The 16,918-nt window shown below is 38.8% G+C and overlaps 1 protein-coding gene across 1 annotated transcript in view; it reads left to right on the top strand.

Annotated features, from left to right (window-relative positions):
• Positions 1–10,207, top strand: part of LOC102762417 (armadillo repeat-containing protein 4-like) — a gene marked incomplete at its 3' end in the record, with an annotated part of 121,372 nt that extends 111,165 nt beyond the window's left edge. The window contains 1 exon segment of the mRNA XM_015559050.1: positions 10,093–10,207. Within this exon segment, the coding sequence (XP_015414536.1) occupies positions 10,093–10,207 (115 nt within the window).
• Positions 10,208–16,918: the final 6,711 nt, after the last annotated feature.

Genomic DNA, 16,918 nt, shown 5'->3' on the forward strand with positions numbered 1-16,918 from the left:
TGTGTGGGGCGGGGTTGGGGGAGGTTGGGGGTTAATGGGGGGGATGAGGACACATTTGTAATACCTTAACTAACAATAAAAAATCAATCAATAAATAAAAGAAATCAAATGGACATAATTTTTACGGAGCACAGTCTATTTATATGTATTAAAATTTAAAATACATAAAATCCTAACAAGCAATTTCATCCTATCTAATAAAAGAGCAATATGCAAATTGACCATCACTCCAACTCACAAGATGGCCACCACAAGATGGCTGGCAGGGGAGGGCAGTTGTGGGCAATCAGGCCAGCAGGGGAGGGAAGTTAGGTGTGACCAGGTCTGCAAGGGAGGACAGTTGGGGGCAACCAGGCCTGCAGGGGAGGACAATTAGGGGTGACCAGGACGGCAGGGAGGGCAGTTAGGGGCAATTGGGCCGGCAGGGGAGCAGCTAGGCGTCGATCAGGCTGGGAGGAGAGGGGTTACAGGGTGATCAGGCTGGCAGTCAGAAGCAGTTAGGGACAATCAGGCAGGCAGGCAGGCGAGCGATTGGGAGCCAGCAGTCCTGGTAGAAGTGTGAGAAATAAAAGGATATTGGTAAAATGTATATGAAAATAATATATAAATTTATTAATAGATAAACAATAACAAAAGGATATAACAACTACAGAGGCATGATATAAAAATGACAAAAACATGATAAGAAAACAAAACATGATATGAAAACAACAAAAACATTATTAAGAAATTCGATGGGAAAATTTTCCTTTTCAGCATCATCTGTGCAATCAATAGAATCATCACTCAAATATGTGTGAAAATCTCCATCGAGTATATCCAAATTTTCTTCATTTAATATTTTAACATGCTCATTTTTTGGACAAAGAATTGCATGTTTAGATATATTTTTAATATTATCTATAGCAATTGTTCTCAACCTTAGCTGCACATTAAAATCCTGATTCCTGGGCCTCATCCTCCTGAAATTGTTTCTTTGTTATGGGACGGGGCCACAACATTAGTAACAAAGAAACAGAGTTTCTGGAGGATGAGGCCCAGAAATGAGGATTTTAAAAAGATTCCCAGGTGATTCTAATTTGCAGCCAAGGTTGAGAACCACTGATCTATAGATATAGTCTTTCCAAAGGTAGCTTCAATAATAGATGTATTACAAATCATTTCACTTCCATGCTCCGCTCCGAGGGCAGGTTCCTGCCTGAAACCTTGCCCTGAGGATGGGTTTCTGCCTAAAACCTCGCCCTCCAGGAAACATATTCTCTCTTCCTTGCTGTCAGGGGCCAGGGTGCAGGTGAATAGGATTCCTAGCTGGCCAGCCCCTGACAGCAAACTGGCCACCTTTCGATTCCGTGAGGAATGGGGCTCCCTCCTTTCTTCTGTCAGGGTCCAGGGTGCAGGAGAATGGGGTTCCTGGCTGGCAGGCCACTGACAGCAAACTATCCAATAGCAGATTCTGTGAGGAATGGGGCTCCCTTCTTTCTACTGTCAGGGTCTGGTTTGAAGGTCGGCCATGCCCCCTTTGGGCCAGACCCAGAGTTGTACCACGCAGTGGCCTCCACCTCAGCAACCCAGGACTGCCTGCTGCTGGGTGCTCCTGCTGCTCTGAGGGTGGGTTCTTCCTTCAGGCCACATGGGAAACAGCTCGGGGAGGGCGCAGCCCTTGGCAAAGCGACCCTGGATTCAGTGGGTCCACGCTCTGAGGGCAGGGTCCTGCCCTCACCGGAAACAGCTCCAGGAAACAGCTTGGGGGAGGGAGCAGCCGTTGCCAAGGCAACCCCTGCAGGACTGACTCCCTTCCACTTGGTCGCGGTTCTGGCCGTGATGTTACATCCAGGGTTTTTATTTAAGTAGATATTTTAAAGGAAGATTATGAAACACCACATTTATATAGGACAATCCCATAATGTGTGTATCCACATATTTGCTTTGAAAAAAGTCTAAAAAGATAATCATATTTGCTAGAAAAGTCTTTAAAAAGATGATCACAGAGACCATGGGATTGGGAAAATTTGGGTGATTTAAAAAATTCTCTTCATTATAACTTTTGTATTACAGTTGACCCTGAAAGATGTGGGATGAGGGCCACCAACCCCCCATGTAGTCAGAAATCCACATGTAACTTTTGACTCCCAAATGTTTAACTACTCACAGCCTACTGTTGAGACTGGAAGCCTTACTGATAACGTAAAAGTATGTTAATCAATACATATTTTGTATGTTCTATGTACAGTGTACTATGTTCTTAGAATAAAGTAAGCTAGAGAAAAGAAAATGTTATTAAGAAAATCATAAGGAAGAGAAAATACATTTATGATATGTATATATACACTATAGGTTTACAGTTGTAGGCAAAACAGTTTATTCTTGTATTATTATTTATTAATTATTGTATTATTTTACATATTTTCCACCCTGTATTTATTAAAAACAATCCATGTATGAGTGGACCTGTACAGTTTAAACACTGTGTTGTTCAAGGGTCAACTGTATTTTAATTTTATACCTGAGAATTTATTAGGTTATAATTTGAAAAAGTCTCTTATGGGGGAAGAAAGGTGCTTTTGAAAACTGGTGCTTTTAAATGATATGAATAGCATTCATGATAATATGTAAATGAAAAAATCAACAAGAAACCAAATCATATTTACTATATGACCTCACTGAAGCCATTCCTTGTTTTGTTAGTATTTACTGATATTGGGGAAAATTAGGAATGCAAGTCGCTTCTGTAGTTTTGTTAGAAGCTGACCCCTGCAATTGTTTACACTCCTGATTTTTAAATGAACCCTGGGCATCCAGAATAAGAATCCTTTATGTTCCATTCACCTGTTTTCACACAGGGCCTTCCAGGCCTGTCCTGTCTTACTCTGCACATTCATCCCTCTTCCCCAAGCACACCACCCCAGTGCTGAAATTCCACCATGCTCAATGCAATCCCCCATACCTGCTGGCCATTTCATGATTCCATCTCAGGCTCCTCCTCAGCTTCATATGCCTCTTTCCTCTGTCCATTCACCTTCCTGGCTGGAAACTCCCTGTTTACTTCCCATAGACTCTACCTATATTATTTAGATATTCCTGATGAAGTTGAGATAGTGATTTAAATTGAAGATTAAACTGTGGATTTCTTGAAATATTCTAATCAAGAATGTATGCTAAATCTTTGTTACCTAAATTAGGACAAATTATTTCATAGACCACATGGATTACCAGTGCAAGTTTACTTTATTGAATTCCAACCAAATCAACTAGATTATCTTTTTTATTGGTACTGGTAACATGGTGCCCATGCACACTCAAGTGAGACTATATGCCTGGATAAAAATCAGAATTTTTTGTTAAATCATTTATAGTATACTTCTAATATATACTAGTAAATTTATAGTATTCTCTAAATAAAACTTGACTTAGTCTGATTCTTGGATATAGATAGAACTACAGAAGGTTATTTGTATATTTATCAACCTCTGAAATGAAACTAATATTAATTGAGTATCTCATTATTCTATTACATATCTCATTATATAATGGGTATTAATATCCTTATTTTAATGACAAGGAAATTCAAGTTTCAGGAAATGAAATATTTTTCCAATATCATGGTCATAAGTAGTAGTTCTGGGATTTGATACATGGCTATATAATTATCTAGTCTATTCTCTTTCAATAATACCAGTAGGCAGGTACTGGCTACTCTTACATGGATTCCTAGTTTGTTTTGTTATTTTGAAGAGTGATCATTAAATCACAGTCATAAAGCCCCCCAATCTAGGTAAAATTGTAAAGTTACCCAATAATTTTAATTGTCTAATTATTTAGAAAGTTTATTTTACTATTAAAAATATTTAGGGATGTTTATAGTGGCATCAGGTCATTTTTACAAAATTATTCTTCTACCTCCATAAGGAGTAGGTGCCTTATCATTGGGGTGACCATAAATATTAACGTATGTGCTGGTACAGTTTGCTCTCTGTTTTAGGCAAAACTTCCTCAGCTGCCTTTAATGCATTCATCAAAATCATGTGCCTTTTTTTTATAGAGGAAAGAAAATATAAATTATTTTTTGGTTATACAACCAACATATTATACAGAGTTGGTTAAACCACTCTACCTGCTCCTCATTGTATAAAAAAAAGTGTTAGAGTACATGTTCTCTAGGCTCCAACACTAATATTTGATGAATGTGACATTGACCGAACAACTTTCATTTAATGTTTATTAATAATGACTAATTTTCTGTGCCAGAGACTGCAGTAGATACCGGAATATTGTTCTTCCTAGCCTCATGGCTGGCTCTTTCACCCACAGTATAACTGCTCAAATGTCACTGTTTCATTGACACTGTCTCCTTGCACTTTCCACTCTCTATTCTTCATCTCTGTTATATTTTTCTCCAATCACTTTTCAACATTTCATAAAATATATAGATTTTTATTTTATATCTTTCCCCCAAATAATATTAGCTCCATGCGAATAAGAATTTCTGTTTGGCCCTAACTGGTTTGGCTCAGTGGATAGAGCATCGGCCTGCAGACTCAAGGGTCCCGGGTTCGATTCTGGTCAAGGGCATGTACCTTGGTTGCGGGCACATACCCAGTGGGGAGTGTGCAGGAGGCAGCTGATCTATGTTTCTCTTTCATCGATGTTTCTAACTCTCTATTCCTCTCCCCTCCTCTCTGTAAAAAATCAATAAAATATATTTTTTTAAAAAAAAGAAGAAAAAAAGAATTTCTGTTTGCATTCATGTTGGGAAAAAAATCCCTGGTGCCTCAAAAACTGCCTGGCACATGGTAGTCATTCTTGACATTTACTGTAAGACAGTGATTTTTCTGAGAAAAAGCTTCTAGAGCTTTTCTAATCATATTGTTTACATGACTATAAAAGGATAGACTATCATCCTATGTTAGCAACGTTGAGGAATTCTGGAACATACTTCCAAAGGCTGGCACATTCACATCTTTTCTCCAAAGTTAGCCTGCCATAGCTTCTTTAAAATAATACATCTATCTTACCTAATAATAGACAAACATGGTAATTGACCATACCTTTGCTACGCCTCCCATTGGCTAATCAGCACAATATGGAAATTAACCGCCAACAAAGATGGCGGTTAATTTCCATACTAGGTTCCAAGCGGTGGAGTGAAGTCTGATGGCCTGGGGCTGGAGCAGCGAGGCCTCACACTCTGGCACCAGGCAGAGCAGCAAGGCCTCACGGCCCCAGGGTTGGCGGAGCAGCGAGACCTCACAGCCTGGGATGGGCATAGCAGTAAGGCTTCACGGCCCAGGGATCGGTGGAGCAGCGAGGCTTCATGGCCCTGGGATTGGTGGAGCAGCAAGGCCACACGGCCCTGGCACCAGGCAGAGCAGCAAGGTCACACGGCCCCGGGATTGGTGGAGCAGTGAGGCCTCACGGCCCCGGCGCCAGGCAGAGCAGCGAGGCCTCACGGCCCTGGGATCGGCGGAGCAGCAAGGCCACATGGCCTCGGGGCTGGCAGAGCAGCGAGGCCACACAACACCAGGGCTGGCGGAGCAGCGAGGCCACATGGCCCCAGTGCTTGGCGGAGCAGTGAGGCCACAGGGCCCCGGTGCCAGGCGGAGCAGTGAGGCCTCACAGCCCCGGGGCCTGCCGAGCAGCGAAACCTGATGGCTCCAGGGTGGCTCCGGCCAGAGCCCAGCCAGAGCGAAGGCCTGGATCCCGGGTGCGGGAGGAAAACCGGTGCCAGCAGCCAAGGGAAGGGAAGGCCTATTGCACGAATCTCTTCATGCAACAAGCCTCTAGTATATATATATATATAAAAGCCTAAGTGACCAGCTGACTATCTCGTAGCTATGATGGACACTGACCACCAGCAGGCAGATGCTCAATGCAGGAGCAGAAACCACAGGCATGGAAACATGGATCACACTGATGAATCTCAGAAGGAAGCAGGGAGGAGGAAGGGCGGGAAGAGATTAACCAAGGATGTTATATGCATACTAGAAGCCTGGTGCATGGATTCATGCACCATTGGGGTCCCTCAGCCTGGCCTGCACCCTCTCGCAATCCGGGACCCCTCAGGGGATATTGGAGAGCTAGTTTCTGCCTGATCCCTTCAGGCCAGGCTGAGGGTCCCCACTGGTGCACAAATCCATGCGCTGGGCCTCTAGTAGAGATATAAACATAAAATGGTCTCTTTATCTCCCTTACTAGACTGTAGTTTCCTGAAGGACAATTAAAATCCTTATTTATTGCCCAGCTGGTGTTGCTAAGTGGTTGAGCATCAGCATATGAACCAGGAGTTCATGGTTTGATTCTGGTCTGGTCACATGCTGGGGTTGTGGATTCGATCCCCAATAGGGGGTGTGCTAAGTGGTTGAGCATCAGCATATGAACCAGGAGTTCATGGTTTGATTCTGGTCTGGTCACATGCTGGGGTTGTGGATTCGATCCCCAATAGGGGGTGTGCAGGAGGCAGCCAATCAGTGGTTCTCCCTCATCATTAATGTTTCTATATCTTCCTCTCCCTTCCTCTCTGAGATAAAAACTATATTTTTAAAAATTATCATTACTTACAGATTCTGTATTTGTGAATTTGTATTCCTCCTAAAATCCATTTGTTACCTACAAATCAATACTTGGAATGCTTTTGCCGTCAATAGTGGACATGTGCAGAGCACTGAAAAACTTGAGTAGCCTAATGAGCATGCTTCCAGCTGAGGTTGAACGAGAGCATGTTCTCCCTTCCTGTTTCAGCTCATACTGTTAGCACGTATACTTTTCACAGTCTATTTAGTGTTATGCTTTTCATAGTTTTGTGCTTTAAGCTAGTGATTTTATTTAAAATGGTCCTCGTACTGTAGGAGCTCCAACCCAGGAAGCTCCATGCTGTTTTTTGCTAGTCCAAAAAAACCCCAAAAAACTATGTGGGGGGATCAGAGGGGACAGACATAGACTTTACTACTTACATCTGGGGCAGATGCCATGGTGACCAGTTTGGTGAGTTTCCACACTAGGCTAGGGGAGTCTAGGGGTTTATCTAGCAAAGGAGAGAGGGAGAGAGAGGGAGCTGTGCTGGGAAAGGACAGAGAGTCTGGTGAGGCTTGTTAGCCGTTAAGGACATGGGAAACACTCTATAAGCTGCTCTGCTCCTTGTGGCCTCTGGCCAGGCAGACACTGTTCTACTGACTGGGAGGGGGGATTGGGCTATATCTTTGCTTGATACTGTACTACAGCCCCTAAGCAGAGTGCAGCAGAGCTTTGTTTTCTAGTATTCTTAAGTGCAGGAAGGCTGTGATGTGCCTGACAGAAAACGTGTGCTCAATAAGCTTCATAGTCCTGTTGGCCATGGGTTCAATGTTAATGAATCAAACACACATATTCAATAAGGTGCTTTTAAACAGAAACACACATAAAACAAGGTTACATATTTTTTTAAATATATTTTATTGATTTTTTACAGAGAGGAAGGGAGAGAGATAGAGAGTCAGAAACATTGATGAGAGAGAAACATCGATCAGCCGCCTCCTGCACATCCCCCACTGGGGATGTGCCCGCAACCCAGGTACATGCCCTTGACCGGAATCAAACCTGGGACCTTTCAGTCCGCAGGCTGATGCTCTATCCACTGAGCCAAACCGGTTTTGGCAACAAGGTTACATATTGATCAGTTGATGAAAATGTTCTGACCAGAGGCTTTCAGGAACTAAATTTTTTATTTCCCCCAGGAGTAATAGTTCAGTCTTCACTAATTCACTGTTTGCCATGACTTATAAAATGTAACTACCACAAATAATGAGAACTGACTGTATCTGCCATTGTGCTATGCTTAGCACTCAGTATTTAGTAGATGGCCCAAAAGGATTATGAACAAATGCCTGCAATAGAGGGAATGGAAAGGAATAAACCAACTCATTGGAAATGTTAAATATTGGAGTTCAGGAATTGGGATTTTAATACCATGCAGGCCAATGGGAAGCTGTTGGAGACTTTCTCCTGGAGTGATCTTTAGATGTTGATTGAATGTGCTAGATGGTGTGATGAACAGAATGAATAACCTTGGGGCCCTGCTCTCAAGGAGTATTGCAGAAGCTCGGAGGGGCCCTTATGAAGATGAATTTCCCAGAGATTTAGAGGATGGATTAGAACTGAGAGAAATGAAAGCACAAAACCAAGTCTTGTAGCTACTGAAGCAATCCTAATATGAGGTAGTAAAGACCAGAATTAGGGTGTTGCAGGGAGAACAGAGGAATGTGGTGTAGGTACTCAAGTTATTGTGAAGTGAACAGCAGTCAATGACTTGGTACAGAAGAAGATGGGAGTGGGACTAAATTAAACTCAAGTTTGTTTTAATTTTGCCCCCGGCTTTGCTAGTTGCTGTGTTTGCAAATGTTTTCCTCCTCTAAGGTTATTACTCTGTAATGTGCTAAGTTCTTTTAAGACATTAGCAATGGGGTCATAGTCCTCATCTTTTATAACTAACAAGCTGATGAATTGTTTGGGGTTTGGGGCTGAGAGCTGGGGATAATAGATACAATTTTATAATTAATAGTGAATTTTTATAGTTAATTGTGAAATTTTGCCTGGTGGGATGGAGGGAGTCCAGAATTGAGTTATCCTTTTTGTTTTAAACTGAAAATGTGTGCCATCTAAGTGGTTTCTGCAGTCATGATAAGTTATATTCAGCATTGTATACATAAATGTCACTAATTCAAATTTACTACTATATTCTGAGAGAGTAAGAGATCAGTCATTCGTTGAGAAATGTGTGTGAAAAAATACAGAGACCTGGGGATCAGCATTAATTCTGTTTTCAGTGGCATATATAAAGTAGTAAGCTTTTTAACTTTGTAAAGTAAATCCTTCATTGTATAGTGCTCAGTATCTTTCTTTACAGTTTCCATAAACTGAGAAATAAAACTGTTTTCACTCAGCATGATATTAGAAAGCTTTAGGTTTGGAAAGCTATTTAGTTAAACTTTAAATACTTTTGCAATGCACTTTTTTAAAATTAAAACTTATCTTTTAAAACACAGTTTATATCTTAGTATAAATCATTTGCTTTACCAGTTGTTTTATATGGTTATGCGAAAATGACTTCCTACTTGGAATCTTTGAAATAATACTTTTTTCTGGTAAATTCATCTAAGATAATCAAGAAATGTAGATGTCTTTATGTTGATTTTCAAGACAGAATTTGTATAGCATTTTAAACCAGTAGTATTTGTTCTATCTGTGGCTAAATACCACATGTGTTAAACACTACTTGATATTGAAAATTAAAGGAATTTTTATGTCCTTTATATTTTCTCATCTGCTTGTTTAGCGTATCTGTGTGAACAAAGCTATGTTTGTAAAGTATATTAAGTTTTGATTAGCCTTCTTCTCAACTGCAAGTACTCCACGGACCTTCATTCAAGGTTCTTATCCCTGGACTGATTGATACATAAACAGAAGACAGATGGTGTATAGATGACTCTGATGATAATTCATTTTTTAGCTAGTCATGAAGATATTTTGATTACAGAGTATTAAGTACTTATAACACAGTCTTCAATGTTAGTCTTGCCGAAAAGGGAGCACATGGAAAACAAGTTACATGTTATTCATACCCAACAAAGGATGCACTGTGGTGTAATGATTTTAATTCCCAATGCTAGATTAGGACTGGAGTTGTTTAAAATATGTCACATTGTAAGCTAAGTCAATTACACACAGACCAAATAAAAAAGGTAACTGCACAGTTTTGAGGCATAAATATTTGTTTTGGGAAGTATTTAGATGTTACTATATAAAAGAAACCAGTATTTTTACATTTAGGTAACAGTCTGTGTACAGCTAATTAAAAAATTACATGGCTTGATTTTAAGTTTATGTGAATCGTAATCACCATGGAGCTTGCTTTTCGTGTCATGAATTTAAAACTGAAATCAGAGTGCTCACAATTCAACAGCATGTTATATCCCTGCTGTTTTTAAAGTTTTGGAAAAAGAAATCCAAGCAAAATGTCAGAAGGACAAAAACTAATTAGAATTGTCTGAATAAATAGGCCACTTAAATTTTCATTTACACATATTAGTTACAGTTTATGTCTCTATTTTTATTTCGCAATAGGATAATTGATCGCTTAGATGGAGTTCGTTTGTTATGGTCCTTGCTGAAAAACCCCCACCCAGATGTGAAGGCCAGTGCTGCTTGGGCCCTCTGTCCCTGTATCCAAAATGCTAAGGTAATAAACTACAGTCTATTCAATTCTGGGATCTCTAATACTATATTGAATGTCACCAGAGTCCACTAATTGCTTTTGACATTTTTTGGTCAGAAAAATGGTCAGAAAAATTTTTTGGTCTTATTTGGTGGAAAGAGTCCTGAACATTTGTGCCAAATAATTTTGGAACAATGCCTTTTCCTGGTCAGTTTTTAGATGCCAAAGAAATTAGGCTAAAATGGCACAGTGTTTACTAAGTTCTACTTGGCTGGGGCAATTGAAACAAGTACCCCAGAAAAGTTGACCGTTTTATCCTCTTGGATGATAAGAAATTTGCCTGCATTCATTGGCTACTTTCAGAAGCACACAACTGCTTCTTATCTTATTTATAGCACAAAATACAACAGTGAAAGATCACTACATTGTTACCTTGAAAAAGTCACTTAATTTCACAAATCACACTTTTTTTATCTATCAGTAAGGATTGATATTAAACCTATGAATAAAATTTGTACATGAATGAAAATACTGAACTGGAAATTTCTGAATTCTTTTAGCTCTTCATTTTAAAATTTTATTCTTTTGTTGTTGTGTTGTTAATCCTCACCAGAGGATATTTTTCTCTTGATTTTTAGAGAGAGTGGAAGGGAGAGATAGAGACAGAGAGAAACATTGATGTGAGAGAGACACAGTGACTGGTTGCCTCCCACATGAGCCCTGACCAGGGCCAGGGATTGAGCCTGCAACTGAGGTACATGCCCTTGAGCAGAATCTAACGCAGGACCCTTTAGTGCACAGGCTGATGTTCTATCCACTGAGCCAAACCAGTTAGCGCTAAAATTTTATTATCTTTAAAGATCTCTTTTCAGCCTTTTTTGGTTCTCTTAAATTTTTTTGCTGTAGGTTTACAGATTTCCCTTTAAGATCCTTGTTGCTAGAGATGTTTCCCTCTGTTGAATATTTTTAATTAAAATATTTAATTTCTATAATAAAGTTAATATTACTCTAAATGTCATCCTAAATATATGTGACCATAAAACAATCTTGTGTAAAAAAGTGGATTGTCTTATATATGAATAGTAGAAGGAGACCTATTAATTACAAACTGCAGAATAGAATAAGTTTTTATAACAACAAATAAATAAATAAATAAAGCAACTCAAATGTCAATCTACAGGAAAATGGACAACAGGATGATAGTATAGTCATGTAATATCATACAATGCAGCAGTGAAAAATGAATGTTTTTCAGCAGTGTATTCATCAATGTTGATATATTTTAAATAGATTGAATAAAATAAAAAAGTTTCAGAAGTAGATATACAATATAATTCTTATTATACGGGGTTCAAAGAATTTAGAATGCAAACTTTGAGTGATATTATTTAGGGAACAGGACAGATGCCTATAGGGGAAAGATTACTACACATCGTTGAAGGGTGTCCTCATCAGTGAGATGAGCAAATCAGTTTAGCCCTTTGTTCATGATATGAACAACCAAGGATCAACAAATATTTAAGGAAAGCTAATGGCACTGGAGACAAGCCAAGTTTATTAAGGAGTACTAACTTCAGAGAAAACAAAGATAATGTAAAGAATAGATTATAACTTTAAATTTTAAAAATTAATATTCTCAGAATGACCCAAGGGGAATACTATGCCCCAACAGGCTGTTATAAAGAAAGACATATTCATAGACTGAGAGATGATTTTTGGAAATTAAAAATATATTTGGCAAAAGAAATAAATTTTATTGAAGAGACAAATACTAGATTTGATTAATTATCAGGAAGGTAAAGATTGGTAAATAACTAAGAATGTAAAGTCAAATTAAAAAGAAAATAGGAACACGTATGTAATACCTTAATAAAGAAAAAATAATAAAGAAAAAAAGGACTTGACACATGCAAAAAAGAAAACAATTGAAAGGAGGAAATAATCATAAAACAAAAGGTGGGGGTGGGAATTTCTGTGAACTGAAGAGGCAAGGAAAGATTATAGTCTCCAGATTGAAAAGACCCACTTAGTGCCAAACAGGGGAAACAATGTTATCTATGCTAGACACAAATTCAAATTTGATATTTCCCTAAAGGAAAGAAGAAAGTTACATGAGTACAAGAATTATATTATTAGTAGACTTAACATCATTTGCAATAAATTGTAAAATATTTTTAAAGGAAAATATTTTTATCCTAGAATTACATGTCCTGCAAAACTAGCATTCAACTGAGTATAGTGTAAGGACAAAATAAAGACATTATTCTTTTAGAATTGTCAGGACTCAGGAAACTTATCCCAAATGAACCTTTTCTGAAAAAGTAATTAGTTTATAATATTTTCCAACAAAACAAAAGATTCTAAGCAAAAGAATGACATGAATATAGAAACAATAATGAAAAAATAAATCATTAGAATTATAGTTAAATATGAATTTGTGTTGATAATGTCTTTCAAATTATTAAGAAAGAATTACTTTAAAAGTAATGGCCTATGACAGTTCCATTTTTAATTTTTTACACAGCGGTTATATCAGTCTGCATTTCCACCAGCAGTATACTAGGGTTCCCTTTTCTCCCCATCCTCACCAGCATTTGTTGTTTGTTGATTTATTGATAGTAGCCATTCTGGCAAGTGTGATGTAACACCTCATTATAGTTTTAATTTGCATCTCTCTGATGATTAGTGATGAGTAATTGTTCATGTCTCTTGGCCATTTGTCTTCTTTGGAGACATGTCTATTCAGGTCCTCTGTCCATTTTTTAATTGGGTTGTTTGTCTTTCTTTTATTGAGTTGTATGAGTATTTTATATATTTTGGAAATTAACCCCTTATCAGATGTATTATTGGCAAATATGTTATCCCATGCAGTGGGTTCCCTTTTTCAATTTAATGCTGGTTTCTTTTGCTGTGCAGAAGCTTTCTATTTTGATGTAGTCCTATTTGTTTATTTTCCCCCTTTGCTTCTGTTGCCCTAGGTGATGTATCAGGGAAAATTCTACTATGTGAGATGTCTGAGCTTTTGCTGCCTATGTTTTCTTTAATTATTTTTATGGGTTTATGACTTACATTTAAGTCTTTTTCCATTTTGAGTTTATTCTTGTGTATGGAATAAGGTGGTGGTCTAGTTTCATTTTTTTGCATATATCTTCTTTCTCAAGATTGCTGCTACAATTTGTAGTCTTTTTTTTCTAGGAATATATTCCAAGAAGCCTGAAATACTAATCAGAAAAAGTATATGCACCCCATGTTCATAGCAGCTTTATTTACAATAGCTAAGATTAAGATCTTGAAACAGCCCAAGTGTCCATCAGTAGATGAATAGATTATAAAACTGTGGTACATTTAAACAATGGAATACTATGCAGCTGTAGAAAAGAAGGATCTCTTACCCTTTGAGACAGCAAGGAGGGACCTAAAGAGTGTTATGCTCAGTGAAATAAGCCAGTCAGAGAAAGACAAGTATCACATGACCTCACTTATATGTGGAATCTAATGAACAAAATAAACTGATGAACAAACAAATCCAGAAACATTAAATGTGCAACAGACTGATGTATTTCAGAGAAAAGGGGGTGGGAAGGGTGAGGAGAGATTAACCAAAGATGTTATCCTATATAATAAAAGGCTAATATGCAAATTGACACAACGGTGGAATGACCAGTCACTATGACACGCACTGACCACTGGCGAGTGCAGCGGTGGTAGCGGGAGCCTCTCTTGCCTCTGTGGTAGTGCTAAAGATGTCCAACTGCCATGGGGATGGGCCTAAGTTGTCAGTCGGACATCCCCTGAGGGCTCTCAGACTGCGAGAAGGTAGAGGCTGGGCTTAGGGACCCCCCCGAGTGCACATTTTGTGTACTGGGCCTCTAGTATGAATATATGCATAGCCCATGGTGGGGGCCAAGGCTGAGGCAGTTAGGAGCGATCAGGCAGGCAGGCAGGCAAGCGGTTAGGAGCCAGATTGCAAGAGGGATGCCTAACTGCCGGTTTAGGCCTGATCCCTGTGGGATCCCTGTGGGATCAGGCCTAAAATGGCAGTTGGATGTCCCCTGAGGGGTCCCGAATTGTGAGAGGGTGCAGGCCAGGCTGAGCGCCCCACCCCCCCACACAAGAATTTCATGCACTGAGCCTTTAGTTATATAATAAAGTAGGTTTTCCACGTGTGTATGTTAAAAAATTGACAAATTAGTTCTATCCATTTTTACTTACATAGACAGGTTTGTGTAATTAAAATTAAGAATGTATTAAAAGTGTTCTATATGTATGACAGTAATTTTAAATTTATACTGAACAGGTCTAGTAAAAGCATGCATTCACCAGTCACAGTGAGTAAACAAATGCACAAGGCTGGGGCGTGACTTAGTACACATTAGAACATAGGCTGACATGTGTTCAAACTGCTGCAGAAATTCATGCCACACAACAACAGAACTAATTACCACAGCAATGCAGTGTGATCATATGCTAATCATTCTCAGAACATTGTTTATGAATGGTGACTCTTGAATTTAAATATATAGACTATAGTTATAGATATGTAATATTTATTTATATCAGTGAAATTACTATAGTTAGTATTTTATCCAACATATGGCCTATTTGCTAAATTTATTAAAAATAACAGAATCCCGCCAAAGCCGGTTTGGCTCAGTGGATAGAGCATCGGCCTGCGGACTGAGGGGTCCCAGGTTCGATTCCGGTCAAGGGCGTGTGCCTGGGTTGTGGGCGCATCCCCAGTGGGAGATGTGCAGGAGGCAGCTGGTCGATGTTTCTCTCTCGTCAATGTTTGTGGCTCTCTGTCTCTCTCCCTTTCTCTTTGTAAAGGATCAATAAAATATATCTTAAAAAAAAATAACAGAATCCCACAAGAAAACAGGTAGTAAAATCTCACAAAGCAGAATTTTTGCCGATCCACCTCCTAGGGCAAGAGAAACAAAGGAAAAATTAAGCTAATGGGACTACACCAGGGGTGGGGAAACTTATTGACTTGAGGGCCACAATGGGTTCTTAAACTGGACCGGAGGGCCGGAACAAAAGCATGGATGGAGTGTTTGTGTGAACTAATATAAATTCAAAGTAAACATCATTACATAAAAGGGTACGGTCTTTTTTTTTTTTTAGTTTTATTCATTTCAAATGGGCCGGATCCGGCCCGCGGGCCATAGTTTGCCCACGGCTGGACTACACCAAACTAAAAAGCTTTTGCAGCAAAGAAACCATCCTCAAAATGCAAAGGGAACTCCCAGTATGGGAGAACATATTTGCCAGTTACATCTGGTAAGGGCTTAATTTCAAAAATATATAAAGAACTCATGCAACTCTACACAAGAAAGACAAACAAAGTAAAAATGGACAATGGATCTAACTAAACACTTCTCCATAGAGGACATACAAAAGGCCAAGACACATGAAAAATGCTCAAAGTCACTAATCATCTGAGACATGCAAATCAAAACAATAATGAGGTACCATCTCACACCTGTCAGAATGGCTATCATCAACAAATCAACAAAGAACAAGTGCTGGTGAGAATGCAGAGAAAAAAGAACCCTCTTGCACTGCTGGTGGGAATGCAGACTGGTGCAGCCACTGTGGTGAACAGTAGAAAGGAACTCCTACCATTTGCAACAGCATGGATGGACCCAGAGAGCATTATGCTAAGTGAAATAAGCCAGTTGGAGAAAGATAAATATCACATGATCTCACTCATTTGTGGAATATAATGAACAACATAAACTGATTAACAAAAATAGAACCAGAGTCATAGAAACATCGAACAGACTGTCCAACCTATGAGGTAAGGTAGAGGGTGAGGGGGTAAGAGATCAAACCAAAGGACTTGTATGCATGCATATGAGCATAACCAAAGGACACAGACAAGATAGCGGTGAGGGCTTGTGCTGGGGTGTAGGGGTGGGCGGGGAGAGATCAAGGGGGAGGGGAGGAGACTTATGTAATATTTTAAACAGTAAAGAATTTAAATACATACATATATATATGTATATATACACACACACACATATATATATACTAGTATAAAGAGTCAATGGGAAAAAAAGGGGACAAATGTAATACTTTTAACAATAAAGATTAAAAAAAAGAATAACAGTGAATTAATAACAAAAACAATTACCTGTTAATTTAATTATAAGCAAATCTTATTTAAAATCATTTTAAAATTAACAGAGTCTTAAATATGGACCATAAATTTTGTCCATTAAATCCGAAGTCCATTAAATCTGTAGTCCGTTAAATTAAGATCCGAAAAACACCAAGGGTTTACTGTAATGGGCAAGGCTATGCATGTTTGCAGGAAGGGCTACATGGGAAATCTCAGTACCTTCTGCTCAATTTTTCTGTGAACCTAAAACTGCTCTTAAAATCTTAAAAAAATAATTTGAAAGTTTTTTTATTTAACTTCCTTTTATACTTGTTCAGCTTTGGAAATTTTGAAGTAAAATTTTAAATTTAATGTTATAGTCAGTGTGTGGCTCAGTGGTTGAGCATGGACCTATGGGCCAGGAGGTCACTGTTCGATACCTGGTCTGGACACACCCCCAGGTTGCTGGTTAGATCCCCAGTGTGGGGCATGCAGGGAGGTAGCTGATTGGTGATTCTTATCACTAATGTTTCTATCTCTCCCTCTCCTTTCCTCTCTGAAATCAATAAATATATATTTTTTTCAGTTGTTTTTAAAAAATAAATATATATTTTTTATTGTTTAAGATATTA

This window comes from Myotis davidii, unplaced genomic scaffold (genome assembly GCF_000327345.1).
Source record: "Myotis davidii unplaced genomic scaffold, ASM32734v1 scaffold494, whole genome shotgun sequence".
Lineage (NCBI taxonomy): Eukaryota > Metazoa > Chordata > Mammalia > Chiroptera > Vespertilionidae > Myotis > Myotis davidii.